This window comes from Corythoichthys intestinalis, chromosome 17 (assembly GCF_030265065.1).
Source record: "Corythoichthys intestinalis isolate RoL2023-P3 chromosome 17, ASM3026506v1, whole genome shotgun sequence".
NCBI classification, from domain to species: Eukaryota; Metazoa; Chordata; class Actinopteri; order Syngnathiformes; family Syngnathidae; genus Corythoichthys; species Corythoichthys intestinalis.
In genome coordinates, this window is record NC_080411.1 from 28573616 (window position 1) to 28591286 (window position 17671).

Below are 17671 nucleotides of genomic sequence, written 5' to 3' on the forward strand. Positions count from 1 at the left end.
ATTAGCATGCAGGCTCTCTCAGCCAATCAGCGCATCGTTGTCATAGAAATGACAACACAAATGGGAACATGGAAGATATTTGACTAAAAATGAAACAGAATTCAGCGATAGAGTAGTAGCGTTTTTTAAAAAAAATTTTAAAGTGCCATTTGCTTTTTGTCTGCAGAGAGGTGTGCCGTCGTCCGGTCGTGTACCGTGGTCCGCTAATTGGGGACACCGGGCCTAATTCAAATGAGACAAATTATTTTGGTTTGAAATGATGGTATATATTTGCATTTTTTAAAACAAAATTTGGGTTTGAAATTGAGTTTCAGTTGTTTCAACCCTGAGTTAAGGTTCCAGTTAATTAATTTGTTTCAAGTGAAAATCAGTAAGATGTCGGGTTAGTCTTGGTTACTTCGAGGTTTGAAAGCGGGTTTCAAATTAGACTAATCTTAAATTACAAATGAGTTAGTTATTATTAAGGTAATAAAAATCCAGTTGGTATGTACCTGTTTTTGAATGAATCTGAATTTTTTATATTGTGTGAGTTACTAATGAAAAACATTTTCTAGAATCAGTGGTTAGTAAGGGTGTCAACAATAATCGATGCGGCGATGCATCCCGATGCGGGGCAGGGACGATTCGATTCGATGCGGGCAACACGCTGAATCGATTCAGCGCATTTTAAAATATATAAGTACGTTCAAAAATCTTCCCTGCGCAATTCCGGTGAAGCAATGGATTTGGTTTCCCCATTTGTATTGTTATTCTCATGTTTACCTGTAGAGAGAGCTACTTTACATTCAAAGCAAGCCCGTAGAGGTTAAATCAGGCCTAAAAAATTCCAGCCCAACCCAACACGGCCCGCTGATATTGAAGCCCGACTGGCCAGATCAATTAACTATAGATTTGCATGCCCGAGCCGAGTGATGTGGGAAAAAAAAACGCAGCAGCAGCAGCAGCAATTTATTTTCATTTCTTCAAGTTTTCTTACTGTTTAAATAGTCTACATATTTTTATAAGAGTTATAAAAGCCTTTACACAACGAAATAACGCTGGGAAAGTTTAATATGAAAAAAACACAGTTTTGCAGACACACAGAGGAGAAGATTCGAAAGGATCACATTTGCCTTTGTGTGCATAAATAAAAGTGTCTTTCCTAACAAATTCTCAGTTGGCAGACAAAAAACGCAAGTTTACTCAATATTTAAATAGTCTACATATTTTTAAGAGATTTATAAAAGCATTTACTCAACAAAATAACGCTGGGAAAGTTTAATATTTAAAAAAAAAACACGGTTTTACAGACACACATAGGAGAAGATTTGAAAGGATCACATTTGCCTTTGTGTGCATAAATAAAAGTGTCTTTCGTAACAAATTCTCAGTTGGCAGAAAAAAAACCGCAAGTTTAATCAATATTTAAATAGTCTACATATTTTTATGAGATTTATAGAAGCATTTACACAACGAAATAACGCTGGGAAAGTTTAATTAAAAAAAAAAAAAACAACACGGTTTTACAGACACACAGAGGAGAAGATTCAAAAGGATCACATTTGCCTTTGTGTGCATAAATAAAAGTGTCTTTTGTAACGAATTCTCAGTTGGCAGGAAAAAAAAGAAAAAAAAGTTTACTCAATATTTAAATAGTCTACATATTTTTATGAGAATTATAAAAGCATTCACACAACGAAATAACGGGAGGAGAAGAAGAAAAAGAGGGCTGCGCCACAGCCCTCTACGCATTTTTTTTTTTTTTTTTTTAATAATTTATTAGTCCGGCCCAACCCGACCCACCGAAACGTGAATGCTTAACATTTCGGGTCGGGTTCGGGCACAAGATCTAACCTCTATGCAGGGGGGACGCATACATTTTACTTTTGTTCTACATTGCAATTTATTTGATGTTTTGTTTGCAACTGAACTGATCCCTGGATTGATATTGCGATAAAGATGCTGCTGTACCACAACATTTTCTTTGTCGTTTTCTTTAATATTTACTTGAATATTTTTATTGATGGGTCGTTGTGACTAAAATACAGTGACTGTTATTATTGATTTTGCACAGGAGTTCAGATGTTGCACTGTGTGAAAGGCTGCTACTGTGTGTAAAAAAAAAAAAGAGAAAGCCCTGGTCTCATTCAAAGCACTAATTAAATGCTGTGATCTGATTTTTTTTTTAAATATATAAAAGTATACTATTTTCATTTGACTTCAACCAGGAGTGACACAAGAGCCAATAAAAAGTTTTTTAATGTCTGTCCGCTTGTGTTGGCTCATGATTCACGAAAAATATGCTTTGCTTTAGAATTTTAATGCATCCCAGGCTTTAATGCATCGCAATGCATTGCCGAATCGAACCGAATCGAATCGTGACCCTCTGAATCGAATCGAATCGAATCGTGGCCTTCCGAATCATAATCGAATCGAATCGTGAGGGCGGTGTCGATGCACACCTCTAGTGGTTAGCGGATTCACCTCAAAGGTAAATGTTGGGTCTCCTTCCCACAAACCAAAAAAATGTATTTGAGGTTTATTAAAGATTCTTAAATGTCTTAAAGTGTGAACGTGAGTATGAATCGTTGTTTTTATGGTGATGTGTGCTAATGTTTCTTTGTGTATGTGTGTGTGCAGAGAGATCTGTGTGCACCAGGACGGCCGCGTCTACCTCACAGTGGTCTATTTTGGGAAGGATCAACTGAGCGAGGTCCAACACATTCTGGAGAGCACATTCAGGTGAGTGTTGTCTATCTGAATCATGGGGGGTTTGTTTGCTATGATTCAAATGGACTGATATCAGTCACTGGTTTCTTGTTTGGAAACAAGTGCACCACCATCAAGGTTGTCTTGCCAGTTAGCAGTAAATGCAACGATTTTCCAGAGACTTGCGGAGGAAGAGAATTATTATAGTTCAAGAAATGAATAAAGGCAGAAGAATAGTAAGTGAAGTTGCAGGAGGCACACATTGGATTTCAATAAATTACTGTCTAAGAAACCTTTAGCTTTTTTTATTTTTTATTTTATTTTTTTGATTAAAACACTTCTGTCCCATGCTCATGTTGTAGTGTATTTTTTTTTTTTTTTTTTTAATTCTCCTTGAATCCGTAGTAGACAGTTTTTATGGATCCTACTGATGATTCAAACCAAAAACATACAGTGGGGCAAATAAGTATTTAGTCAACCACTAATTGTGTAAGTTCTCCCACTTGAAAATATTAGAGAGGCCTGTAATTGTCAACATGGGTAAACCTCAACCATGAGAGACAGAATGTGGGAAAAAAAAAAAAACAGAAAATCACATTGTTTGATTTTTAAATAATTTATTTGCAAATCATGGTGGAAAATAAGTCAATACCAAAAGTTCATCTCAATACTTTGCTCTTTACCCTTCGTTGGCAAGAACGGAGCCCAAACGTTTTCTGTAACTCTTCACAAGCTTTTCACACACTGTTGCTGGTATTTTGACCCATTCCTCCATGCAGATCTCCTCTAGAGCAGTGATGTTTTGGGGCTGTAGTTGGGCAACACGGACTTACAACTCCCTCCACAGATTTTCTATGGGGTTGAGATCTGGAGACTGGCAAGGCCACTCCAGGACCTTGAAATGCTTCTTACAAAGCCACTCCTTTGTTGCCGTGGCTGTGTGTTTGGGATTATTGTCATGCTGAAAGCCCCAGCCACGTCTCATCTTCAATGCCCTTGCTGATAGAAGAAGATTTTCACTCTAAATCTCTCGATACATGGCCCCATTCATTCTTTCCTTTACACAGATCAGTCGTCCTGGTCCCTATGCAGAAAAACCACCCCAAAGCATGATGTTTCCACCCCCATGCTTCACAGTGGGTATGGTGCAATTCAGTATTCTTTTTCCTCCAAACACGAGAACCTGTGTTTCTACCAAAAAGTTCTTTTTTGGTTTCATCTGACCATAACACATTCTCCAAGTCCTCTTCTGGATCATCCAAATGCTCTCTAGCGAACCGCAGATGGCCTGGACTTTCTTCACTTTCGTCTGGCAGTGCAGGATTTGAGTCCCTGGCAGCGCATTGTGTTACTGATAGTAGCCTTTTCTACTGTGGTCCCAGCTCTCTGTTGGTCATTCACTAGGTCCCCCCATGTGGTTCTGGGATTTTTGCTCACCGTTCTAGTTATCATTTTGACGCCACGGGGTGAGGTGGGAGTTGAAAGTCCGTGTTGCCCAACAACAGCCCCAAAACGTCACTGCTCTAGAGGAGATCTGCATGGAGGAATAGGCCAAAATACCAGCAACAGTGTGTGAAAAGCTTGTGAAGAGTTACAGAAAACGTTTGGGCTCCGTTATTGCCAACAAAGGGTACATAACAAAGTATTGAGATGAACTTTTGGTATTGACCAAATACTTATTTTCCACCATGATTTGCAAAAAAATTCTTTAAAAATCAAATATGTGATTTTCTGGGTTTTTTTCCACATTCTGTCTATCATGGTTGAGGTTTACCCATGTTGACAATTACAGGCTTCTCTAATATTTTCAAGTGGGAGAACTTGCACAATTAGTGGTTGACTAAATAGTTATTTACCCCACTGTAATCAGTACATCCATAATACCATAAAAGTAGTTTGTTGGGGGTTTTTGTGTGTCTTGGAATAACTTACTGTAAGTGTATTGTATTCTGCTTAATAGTAGTGCAGTTGTCAAGATGTGTGGTTTGCAATTGGATTGCTATTACCCTTAAGAAATAACTGAAAATAAAATTCTTAATACTGTCTACATACAGGTAAAATAAGGTCAAATTGGTAACTTTTCTGGAAACAAAATGATAATGGAAGAAGCTAAGGGAAAAGAGCATCTTCATTAATGCTTTAAAATATCCGCTATATACATATTGCGGCAAACACTCAGGTGACATGAAGTTCTGCTCTGAGACTCCCAATTTAGCCAAATTTCAAAATTTTCCTTTATGCATGTGTGATACATCATTGGAAAGCTTAAAATCTTTATTTTCCGGGGTAAGAAAATTTTTTAACTTGAGGGCATTTTTTGGCACCTTAAATGTAGGTCAAATCAGGTGAGTGAAAAATTGACATTTTTGAGATCTTTGAAATTTTCTTTAAAGAGTATTACAACACCTGGGGAAATGCTAATATTCCATAATTTAACCATAAACACATGCCTTTTGGATTCATATCATGCCACTTAGTGTAATTACACACATCGCAACACCAAGAAAATGATAGAAATTTGGATCGATTGTCAAGCTAAAACGACTGGCGCCCGAGATCCCCGAAACTAGCATATCGTGTGCGTGACGTCATAACTAGGAAACACCCGGCTCAGTGCTTGGGTCCTGACAAAGTACTGAATAGAGGCGATGATGGCAGACAATTTTGTTTCTAGTTGCAGCGACGAGTCCGACGTAACGAACGTTCTGAACCTTTCTTTGGTATTTTGGGTTATCAATTTGAGCTCAAACGAAAGCCAATGCAGCCTAATGAAGCGATCATTGAGGGGAGCAATCACACTGATGAAGCACCGGCAACAGATCGTGTGGGAAACACCGAATGGTTTGTTTTGCATTTCTTTTTGTGAAGCTGATACACCGTGACCGCAAAATAAAGTAATATATAGAATAATTATCATTTATTGTGCTATCATAGGTTTTCGCTGGGATGGGATTAAAGGATTTGTTGTATACATTTTACAAGCGATAATTTATACATGTGTCCAGTCCTATATCCAATGCATGATATGTTTTTTTATTATAAAAGAGTACTCTGGCCATTTCGAGCTTGGCTGCTCCCCTCCTTTGCTTTGCCTGGGGTAGTAGGGTGGTCTCATCAGTGCTGGTCATCATCCTCTTTCTTGATATCTCGGGACATTTAGGTGGCTGCGCGTTTATGATGGGCACCGCATCTGCTTTCAGCAGCAATTTCTTAGCAAAACCTGTTTCAATTTGTCCATAGTTCGAATGGCTTTCAGGTGTAAAATGCACACCACATAAAACCGTGCCGGAGGCTGGGTCTGCAAAATTAGCCCTCTTTGCACGGACGAACTTTACCCATTGTCTGCGCAGTCCAGCTCTTTTTCTCGCCTTCGGGAACTCATGGGTACTACATTGCAACAAATGGCTATTTGTACACCACATAGCACAACAGGTTTGAACCATTTTAGCGTTTTTTTGATAAAACACGAATGCAACTCTCCCGTCGATAAACAACGATGGCACCTGCCTCGACCTTTTTGTTTCCTGGCTGTGAGGTCACAGCCCCATTCGGCTGTTTCCGGCCTACATTCCGAAATGTAATGTTCGTAATTTTCGATCTATTTTCGATAATTGGTCATGAATGTGATTTATTTTTTTGTTAACTTTATTAATATTTGATTTGTTATCTTCCCACATAACGGTTCTATTGATATCTCACAGCCCCTTAGTATTATAATTCTCGTTTGAAAAAAAAAAGAAAAAAAGGTTTTGGACACCCATCCTGGTACATAATAAATAACGAACACTTCAAGATGATCCCCCTTTGTCTACTCAAGTCTTTGATAATCAATAAGCATGCTCTAAGACATGTGGGTGGATGTACAATTATAAAGGAAATTGATGTGTGAGTAAATGTAGATTTAATTTATCTCTGTGTTTTGTTTTGTAAATAAAAATGGCTAAACGGGGTATAGTTAATGATAACTTTATTGCATAGATTTCTTGATTTGGCTTGATTTTAATCTGTGCAAAAAAAAAAACATTTCCAAGGGAATTTTAGGGGTTAATGTCCAATACCGTAATATTTTAATTTTTGCAGTGTGCTATTAAAATATTTTTTCAATTATGACTAAAGAATGTGAATGGCAGATACTGAGAATAAAAGGCTCCATGCGAGCATGAGCGAGCATCAATAAAGACACGCTGATTATCGCGTACTTACCTTGTTTCGATCTAAAAAGTTGGTGTTACATGTATCACCAAGTGTCAAGACACAGCTGTGAATGAATACAGTGGGGATTTTATGGGTGAAACACGGTAATATAACAAGGGCCGCGACGCGGAAGTCAAGAACAAAAAGGAGTGGTTAAAATTTTCTTTTTCAAATATTTACTCAATTTTTATTTGTTTGGATCGATTATTTATCATCTAAAATATCGGGGAAAATGCGACAGTAACAAAAAAAAAAAAAAAACAATTAAGCGATAGTTACGAAATAGATACTGTATCTGTGACTTATTTACAGACACAATTTTTTTCATTGTGACGTAATGTGTTTAAAAGTTTAAAATACGCGAGTGAATAATTTTTTAAAGTCTTTTTTTTTTTAACTAAATATTAGACATTAATTAATGATTCTACACTTAAAATGATATATTCCGAATAATAAATTGCTTACCTTCTTTTTATGTCTGGGTTGAAACAAAAGCAGTTGCGCAGTGTCTGTAAACGGGGGTCTCCAGGGTAAAAACTGACAAATTAAAAATAGTCCTTGGGCATAATGCGCCATGAAACTGCTATGGCAGCATATAGACATATTGTTCTATCAAACACAACAGTTCTTTTGGCTTAAAATACAGCAGTTTATTTTAAAGAGGGCTGCAAGAGCAGAAACTGCTTTTTCAGCCATTTCTGTATTTTCCGCCATATACATAGTATATCTTCTCTTTTTATTCAAGTTCGATTCACTTGAGACTGTTCAAACTTGACAGAAAGCAAAAGGATCACGTGACACCATCCAAATGACCATTGACAGAAAGCAGGCATGTTAGTCACACACTTGAATTTCCACCTATGTTTAGGACAATGAAAGGCTTCTTCCCCTGTAGGTGACAGCTTCTCTGTACTTCCAAATATGCGCGAGTACTGATAAGTGCGTGGTCCAGCTGCAAGTACTCACATGCCAGAACGCACGTGCACATTCCCACGACAACATAAACAAAAGCAGAGGGAGAACTTATCTTCCTCTCCCAGGAAGTAGGGCCAGAAAGAGACCTGCCGCAGTGCATCTTTATGACGTGCTATCAACTTAGCAACACATACTATAAATTAGTGGCGATTCTAGGATTTTTCTGAAACAAGGGCCAAGAGTGGGCTACATATAACCCTCAGGGGCCAAGTGCCATCTTTGTTCAGTGTTTCTTTTGGTCAATAATGCAATATGCAGATTATCCTGCACGTAGCGGTAAAAACATATTTGCTTTAAACGGTCAAGCAGAGATGAACCACTAAAGTTAGTATTCAATCATAAAATGTGCAAGTAAGGAAACAATACATTGAAGAATAATTGTAATCACTTTTTTGAAAAGCAATTTTAAACACGAAAAGCAGCATTAATATTTAACATAATCTAGATCTGAACGATATTGTAAAAAACTGTCATTGTGATTTTTGGGGGGTTTGCAATACATTGCGATATTATATTGCGATATTAAAACTAGAAGAATTTTCACCAGGTAATTTGAATAGCTCTGTTTGGGATAGACCTGAACGATGTTGGAAAAAATTAACATTGCGATATATTTTGCCAAGGCTCCACATTTACTTTCTGCATTGGTTGCACTGGTGCGCCTTTTTTCTTAAAAATGTAGGCGCACCCATATTTTCCATTGCATCACCTTTCTTTCTTTCTTTCTTTCTTTCTTTCTTTCTTTCTTTCTTTCCCCTTCAGGCATGACAAATCCAAACAAACATACATCATTTATATGTGTTTACAATTAATTCAACCCGAAAAGAAAAGGGCAGACGGGAGAAGCCGAAGCTTATCGAATCCCGGCCCCAGTATACCATAGGACGCAGAAAATACCGAATAACAATTTTTGAAATTCAGATTGCGTAGTGATTACAAGGTTTTTTTGTTTTTTTTTTTCTAACCATCCCCCTCGATTGTTCATTTTCCCAATAGTCCATTGTCGATCGTGGCGATGTGCTCGTTTTGTTGATTAAATTCAGTAGATTAGTTCATAATTCAGTGGTTAGTTTACTCAGTTGATTCGATCCAGAATATAGGGAATAGCTGAGGACCGATGGCAGGCCGTGTCCGCCACCCCCCTTTCGTCGGGTTAATCCTCGTCGCTGTTTTTCATTCCTTGCTGCCTTCCGACGAACATTCATCTCAAGGTTGTGCAGCTTCGTAGTAAGTTGCATTGCCATTCCGGTTGTGGCAGTGTTGGATACCGCCTGATCATTCTTCACCTTTAACACCATACTTAAAATCACTCTCAATAACAGACATATAATTAAGCCTGTCGCAATATGCAATAATTCCATTTATCGCGCGATATATAAAAATGAAGGCGGTAATTTTTCCGCTGCGATTTATCGCCTCGCGTGCACGTGCGTGCGCGCGTGCGGCAGACGTGCTGTTAAAAGTTCGGATTCCTCGTTACCAACTGCGCAAAATGCATTTTCGTTCCAAGTCCGGCAAAAACTAGCGCCGGAGCCAATCGTTCCCATTATATCCTGTTGTTCAATGTATACCGGCCGCATCAGTGCTCCAGAGTGACTGTGGACCATCTACAGCGCGCCGATGTCGTTGACGTGTGGGCGCTCCCGTCAGGAGTGACATTTCACGCGGGTGGCTGTTTTTCGGCACAACGCCGGATATTTACAACGAAGTCCGCCAAAACATTGTTACCGGGTGCAACGAACAACCTCGCTTTGACAATAAACAGCTGATTGAAATTAAGAGCGCTGTCATATGCTGGTGTTGAGTAGTAATGAGCAGACGTGACTTCAGCGGCGCTTGTTAACTTTTTTAATGCGCGCACACACTAGATATCATGAAATGGCACACTAGATGTGCTACGTCCCATGCCATTGGCTACGTGAGCACAGAGTGATTATGGGTTACGTAGTCCATATACTACATAGATGAATTCTAAACTGTCATGACTGAATGGAAGTTAGGAAGGCCAAATCATTCCATACTAGTGACTACAGATAATGTTGCAAATATTGTTAATTCAGTACGTGACACATGGATTCGGACCACAAATAGGATGTCTTGCTCATGTAGTAAACCTAGCTGCTAAGAAAGCTGTAGCAATCAACAGTGTGCCTTGCCTCACTTTACAAACGGTAAAGATTGTTCTCAGCACTTTTGTACAAACATTTTTCAGATCAGTAAGAAGTAAGCACATACAGTAAATATTATGCACTAAAATGCATGTTTATATGATGGCAATTTAATTTTTGCTCGCTAGCAAAAAAAACAAAACGAAACAAAAAATATAATTGTTATATTTTTTTACGGAGCATTCAATGTATTGAATCGGATCGAAAATCGTGACCCCCGTATCAAAAATCGTACCGAACCGTGACTTAACTGTATCGTTGCATCCCTATGGAACACCATTGCAGAAGCTATGACGGGGAAAAGTTTTCATTTGCCTAAATGCTTAAGTTATTAAGTGCAATTTTTTTTTCTCTTTTTTTTCATTTTTTTTAACACATTTTATTTATTCTGTGGTGCTGTGCGGTATCAATATTGTTGTTTTTTATTGTTGTTATTGTAAATTGGTTAAAAAAATTGGGGGGGGCGCAATAATATCGCATATCGCAATAATTTATAAGAATAATTATCGCACACTAATATTTGTTATCGCGACAGGCCTACATATAATACAATAATTCAATCACTTTTAGAACCGCTTATCCTTACGAAGGATCGCGAAAGTGCTGGAGCCTATCACAGCTAACTTCAGGGAGAAGGGAGGGTACACCCTGAACTGTTTGCCAGCCAATCGCAGGGCACATGTAGACACACAACAATCCATGCACAAACTCGCACCGACGGACAATTTGGAGTGTTCAATCAGCATAACATGCAGTTTTTTGGGATGTGGCAGGAACCCAGAGAAAACTCACGCACGCAACCTTCATAATGTGAATTATTTTCAAAAAAGAATAATATAGAAAAATGCTTGTCTTTATTAAATACTTCATTGAGTGAGTCAACTCAAATTCGCTCATGCTGGCGGAACCAGTCTCTCACTTACACAAGTACACAGCACACTTTAGACTGGGTTGCAAGTTTAACGATGATTAACACATTTGTGCCTTTCATCGTAGAGCTACCAGTCTTCTCAGACCAGATCAAAGTTACAAGCCTGTCAGTCATCATTAACTAAGTACCAAATGCCAGCTGCACTGGTGACCAAGAAAAACAGTTTGGTCTCTCTCACTTCAGAAAAGAAGGACTCACCGATTGCCATGTTTTGTACTAAAATGGAAATAGGGGCACTTCAGGGGCCATTCAAATTAGATGTGGGGCCAGTGACCCTGTGGTCCCACCCCTAAAACCGCCACTGCTATAAATTTGATGAGTTTTTACAGTTTTTGTTGTTTTAAATGGGGTATGGCTTTAAAAAACGACTCATTGCAATGTCAACAAACTTTTCTTTTTTTCATGAACAATTTATTTAAACCATTAGATCATATATTGGCATTTTTGCAAGATATTTCAACAATACATTGGTTTAAACACTAACATCAAATTATGTGTAATCACCATGGTAACCAGATACAGGTGATTGGTTAACAAGAAAATACTTACTTTTTCTTTATACTAGTACTTTTTGTTACTATGTGGTAGTAAAAGACAACTCAAAGAAACATTTTCATTAAAAAATGAAAAAACAATTTTTAAAATCCTGTTGTCATGGCAAAAGTGATGTCCAATCAGGATTTAGCAATCAAAAGCTTGAAAACTGAAGCCCATAATTTCATAATGCTTAATTATAATAATAAGCATGTCCTTCATCACCAGTCTCCCAAATTCCTATAAAAACATATTGTATAGTGAAGGAATATGACCTTTTAGCCAGACTGCCGGAATCACGCCAGCCGAACCGCCGGGCCTGTGCTGGTGCAGATCCAACGACCCGTTTTGAATATTATTTCTTCAGTCGTGGTGTCATAAATGATGATATTATGAGGGTTGTTTGTTCAGGTCAAACTAAGTGGGACACCACTGAAGGCCTAGATTTAAAATGCGCAGCCTAAAACTGAAGTTTCATCATATCTCGGATTCATGAAAAGGGTTCTGATGAAAGAAGCAAAGATAGCCAGGGTTTGTTGTGCCATGAAAGGATTTAGGGCTCAAGACGACATCTTGTGTTGTCATGAAATCCTGTTTCTTGAACACGTTTCCTCTTGTTCACCAGACCGCCACTATAGGTGTGGGGTCCATCTCTTCTCCCTCTCATGTAAGCTCTGCATTCATCACTCGGCACATCAATTATTTCGCCCCGAGGCTACATCGCAGCTGTCGCAGCTGTTTACGCATTCTCCAGTGATTTCGCCGCCGTCACTGCTGTTTGAGATTCCCAAAGAAAGATGCCGACTGCTTAAGCTGAGCTGTGGGAAGTCTTTTGATTTTGACCTGGCAATGACACTCAAACATGATCCTAGAAGAACCTTGTGGTTGAAATAAGGCGAGTTTGTCGAGATACAAAATGTCATACGGACGGATATTATATTTGAAACATTCTTCCAGCTCCAATGGTTTCAACAAATGCCAAATCTACATCAGGCTTTGCCATTTTGCACTCGTATCTTTGTTGAACTAAGCTTCTTTTTGGAAACAAACTGCTGCTTGTGTATTTTGAACATGAAAGCTGATGTTTCCATCAGAACTAACCGCCCACTCGCTTCCCATCTCATCCTGCAGGGAAGTCAACTTCAAAAACTACACTCTCCTACAGTTGGATGAGGAGTTTTCCAGAGGTAGGGGATTGGATATCGGGGTTCGAGCGTGGAAGGGCGGCAACGTGCTGCTCTTCTTCTGCGACGTTGATGTCTACTTAACCGCAGACTTCCTCACAACTTGCCGTCTCAACGCACAATCTGGTAAATTCTATATTTACATTCATGGTAGGGCTGTTCGATTTTGCCTAACAAGAAAATCCCGCTTATTTTCTCTCAAACCCGATTTTCCGATATTGTTACGATTTCTTGGCAAATTTAAAATAATGACATACAAAGTATTTAAAATGTCTTCTATTTCAACTTATTTTTTTCCTTATTAGAATTGACGTGCCAGTGAATTTAACTCTGTTAATACACAAAGAAATTATCCCTTGGGATTAAGAGCATTTTATTTATACAACTGACTCCAGCTCTGTTCTTAATTAAAGCAAAAATGAAAAATAAAGTACCGTATTGGCCCAAATATAAGACGGACCTGATTATAAGACGACCCCTCTTTTTCAAGACTGAAGTTTGAAAAAAAGACTTTTTGAACACCAAATTAACTTTTATACAGAAAATAATTACAGCACATCTGAAACAAATGATTATAACAGTATATTTGAGAGAAAAAGCATGTTATTTGCCTCATTCAAATCTTAATATCTGAACATCTAAATATGTAAACTAAAGTGCAATCACATTCGTAATGAATGGCTTCTGGTTTTTGAAATGTAAATAAACCAATCTATTGTGATAAAACAACAAAATTGCAATAACTGCATTAACCATCAAAGTGTAGTCTAACTAACAGTAGTCTTGAAACAAATCTGAATAAGGAAAAACATTGCAATAAAATAATGCAAACTGGTTAAACTTGAGAGTAGCTGAGATCTATCATGACAGAACATCGCTTCAATGATATTTGGCGCCATCTAGCGTCGTGAATGGGTATAATGTCTAGACCCCGAATATAAGACGACCCACACTTTTTCAGTCATATTTCAATGCAAAAAAACACCGTATATTCGGGCCAATACGGTATTTGAAACAAAGTCAAACATGAGAAAAGGTAGTGAGCCAGTCTGTAATCAAGTCAGTCAGGTGAAGTAGGTAGGCAGCCAGGCTCAGGGAGATTTGCTGTCACATTTCTCTCTGGACTTATTTACAGTACATAAATCAATGTAGTGCAAAACTGTCACTCATACAGTACATAAATCAATGTAGTGCAAAACTGTCACCCAATAATAACAATATGCAAGGTGGCAATCACCTTGTCTAAGCACCTCATGAGCACCTCTTTACAAAAGACATCAGTTCAAACACATTAATGGGCTAATGAACAATATGCATATAGCTTAAATTTTCTAATGTAGACCTATGCATTTAGCCAAAATAAGTTATTGTATTAAAACAAAAGGCAACATGGCATGCTTTTAGTTACTGTAATCTAGTAGCAGCAATCTTGACAGGAAAACGAGACAGAGGGACAGACAGACACATACACACCCCTACACACATCGAGACAGACACACACACACATTCGTATACGTTCATACTTTAAGTACATAATGAGTAGAGGCGTGCAAAATTTCCGATTCTTAGATTATTCGCGATTCGGCCATGGAAGATTCGAGAAAGATTCACAAACATCCAAATTCTGATTACTGAATTATACCAGGTAAGGCGTAAATAAAACGCAGTCAGCGCGGTCTTCGGGACGCAATGAGGAACGGACCAACAGTAAATATCATGTGCAGCTAATGCCACTATGTTAAAAAAAAAAAACAATAATACCTGACTGCGGCCGTCAGCCGCTACAAACAGCTCCCAGTTGCTAGTTGCTACAAACATATGGCAACATACGGCTATGGTAGATATCACATATATCTAGACTAGATGTGAAATGACAGACTTTCCCTCGCTAGTAAACAGGCGCCATCTTAAAGCAGTAGACTCTAGAAGGCTCTGTTGTAGAGAACCTAATTACTTTTTATCTAAAATACCCCTAAATCGGCAAAATCTTGGCTTGAATCTATCTTTAGATGATAGATAGATAAAAGATGATAGGTAGATGAAAACTTTCACATGTTGAAAGTAGACATGAAGGAAATTATGGAATAACGGGCGCAATTTTAACAACTTTAACGGTTGATTCACAACATTAAATTAATTGAATGTAGTTTAAAGCTTCTGATACAGAATGGGGACTTGAGTATTTTATTTACTGTTTTTAACCAGTAACTTGATACTAAAATCGTAGTTTGGTTTATTTAGCCTGAGAGGATTTTTGAACAATTTTGGAACAAATATACAAAACTCTTTTTTTTTTTAATGGGGGGGGGGGGGGGGGGGTGTCGCTGGGGCATTAATAATCGATTTATAATCGAATCGGAGTCTCTGAATCTTAATCGAATCGTTAGGTGCCCAAAGATTCCCACCTCTAATAATGAGATAATACGCTTACTCATGGCGTTATGCAACTTGTGTCAAAGTTGGCCGGGTAAAAGTAGCAGAATCGCAGGTAGCCGTGTTTGTTGTTCTTCTTGTTTAAAAGGGCGCGCTCTCGTGGGCGGAAGCGGAAATGCAAAGGAAACTACAGCAGCTTAGATGAACCAAAATGATTTAAAATTGTCTGGTTATGAAAAACGAACGTACCGATTTGAACGTTTTTGACATCGTTTTAACCAAAAAAGTAGGTTTTGGTTCAAAATCGATTAATCGAACAGCCTTAATTCATGGCCACTTAAAGAGCCAAAAGTACAAGTCCAATTAAGTTTGGTATGATTACCTTTTATTTTACTTTGACTTACAAGTTTAATTTATTTCATGAGGAAGCTCATCACATCACTCAATTGACTCTTAAGTCAATTCAACGTTCCCACCAGAAAACAATTAGAATTCTATGCACTGCATTCCTTTGTCGCCATCTTGTGGCATTATAGAAATGTCACAAAAATATGGAAAGTGCTTTGTTTTCAGAGGGCAACACAAAATATGTCCTTCAAAACAATACAAAAATCTATAGATTAATATTTGACTAGTCGACTAACTTGGCATGTGTTTGTGTTTAACTGTGAAACTTATTTGTGTCCTGCTCTACCAATATCTTTCTTTTCATTCCAGGAAAAAAAGTATTCTACCCAGTGTTATTCAGCCAGTACAATCCAAAATTGATCTACGGCGGTCCTGAGCACATCCCGCCAGTGGAACAACAGCTGGTAAAACACAGACAGCCACAGAGATAAAAAAAAAAAAAAAAAAAACATTTTATCAGGGCGGAATACTCTTGAGTCATGCTTATCTATACTGCAATAGGGAGGTCCGGAAAGTGTCTCTCATGTGATATTTTTTTAACCCTCTTCCTGTTTTATCAGGTGATAAATAAGAAGACGGGCTTCTGGAGAGATTTCGGATTCGGCATGACCTGCCAGTACCGCTCAGACTTTATCAACATAGGTAATGATCACCTCTGGCTTTACCAGAAAAAAATTGGGTTACCCTTTGTTTGAATACTTGTTGTGACAGTGTCGTAATCATGACATGACCCCTATCATGAATATGAATGAATGCTTATGACAGATGTCGTTAAGTGTCATTCAGTAAATTATGTCACATGTGATGTCAGGTTATAGTTTCATAGGTCTTTTGGGGCAGGGGGGGCACAACATGTTGATGACCCTGAAACGCAGTGTCAGCAATAAAATTAACTTACAAGAATATTTATAATAATAAAGTGACAATGAGCGCCCCCCCCCCCCCCATCATTCTTGAGGGGAATTCAAAATCAGGCTGCTTAGGCAATACTTCTCGGCAAGATCACCATCCATTGAATATGGCACACCCGTCGGTGTCGTGCCAATGTAGTTACCCCAGTCAAAAATTGTATCCCCTGGGCGGAGCCATATGGAGGTAGATTTGTGTTTTTATTATTCATTTAAAAAAAAGTTGCTTCATTTAAAAAAAAAAAAAGTTGCTTCAAAAAATGTGTTTGAATGCAAAAATAAATTTGAAACAAAAAAAAATGCACGTGAAAACTATTTTTCTTTGATTTTTTTTTTAATTATTTATTTATTTTTTTTTATTTTTTTTTATTGAAGCAACTTTTTTGATTGAAGTAATGTTGATTTGTGTTTGGGCCACATTTTGGCTAGGACGTTTTTGTCTTTAATATTAAATAAAAAAATAAGTTACTTAAAAAAAAATTGAAAAAGAAAAATCAATCAAAAAAAAGGAAAATATCAATCATAGAAAACGTTTTTGAATGCGAAAAAATATTTGAGATTGAAAAATTTGCTTTTGAACACTTACTGGACTGTCTCAGGAAATTAGAATACACAATATTCTAATTTCCTGAGACAGTCAGGAAATTAGAATATTGTGTATTCTAATTTCCTGAGACAGTCCTGTATATATACACAGGACTGTCTCAAAAAATTAGAATATTGTGTATTCTAATTTTCTGAGACAGTCCAGTAATTTTTCATTGAAAAATATTCTTTGATTTAAGCAATCCTTTTTGTGTTTGGGCCATATTATGGGTAGAACATTTGTGTCCAAATCATTCATTCCCAAAAAAAGAGTTGCTTCAATCAAAAAAATATTTTCAACCAAAGAAAAAAAAATCATTTGAAAAATAAAATTGTCCTCCCCTAATTTATTTATTTTTAATTATATGGCGGAAAACACTGACAAGACTGAAAAAGCATAGTCTGCTCTTGAACTCCTCTTTAAAAGAAATTGCTGTATTTTAAGCCAAAACAACTGTTGTGTTTGATAGAACAATATGTCTATATGCTGCCATAGCAGATTCATGGCGCATTAGCCCCCGAACTATTTTTAATTTGCCCGTTTTACTCTGAAAACCCCCATTTACAGACATCGCGCAACTGCTTTTGTTTCAACCCAGCCATAAAACGAAGGTAATATATTTATTATTCAAAATGTTTGTCATTTTTAGCTCAGAATCAATAATTGATGTCTAATATTTCATTAAAAAAAAAAAAAAAAAAAAACTTTAAAAAATTATTTAC

The 17671-nt window shown here is 37.5% G+C and overlaps 1 protein-coding gene across 2 annotated transcripts in view; it reads left to right on the plus strand.

Moving 5' to 3' along the window:
- Positions 1-17671, plus strand: part of csgalnact1a (chondroitin sulfate N-acetylgalactosaminyltransferase 1a) — a 63613-nt gene that overhangs the window by 40475 nt on the left and 5467 nt on the right. For both annotated transcript variants that reach the window (XM_057819402.1, XM_057819403.1), the window contains 4 exons: positions 2620-2721; positions 12622-12800; positions 15765-15859; positions 16016-16097. In XM_057819402.1, the coding sequence (XP_057675385.1) occupies positions 2620-2721; positions 12622-12800; positions 15765-15859; positions 16016-16097 (458 nt within the window). The remainder of the gene's footprint in view (positions 1-2619; positions 2722-12621; positions 12801-15764; positions 15860-16015; positions 16098-17671) is intronic.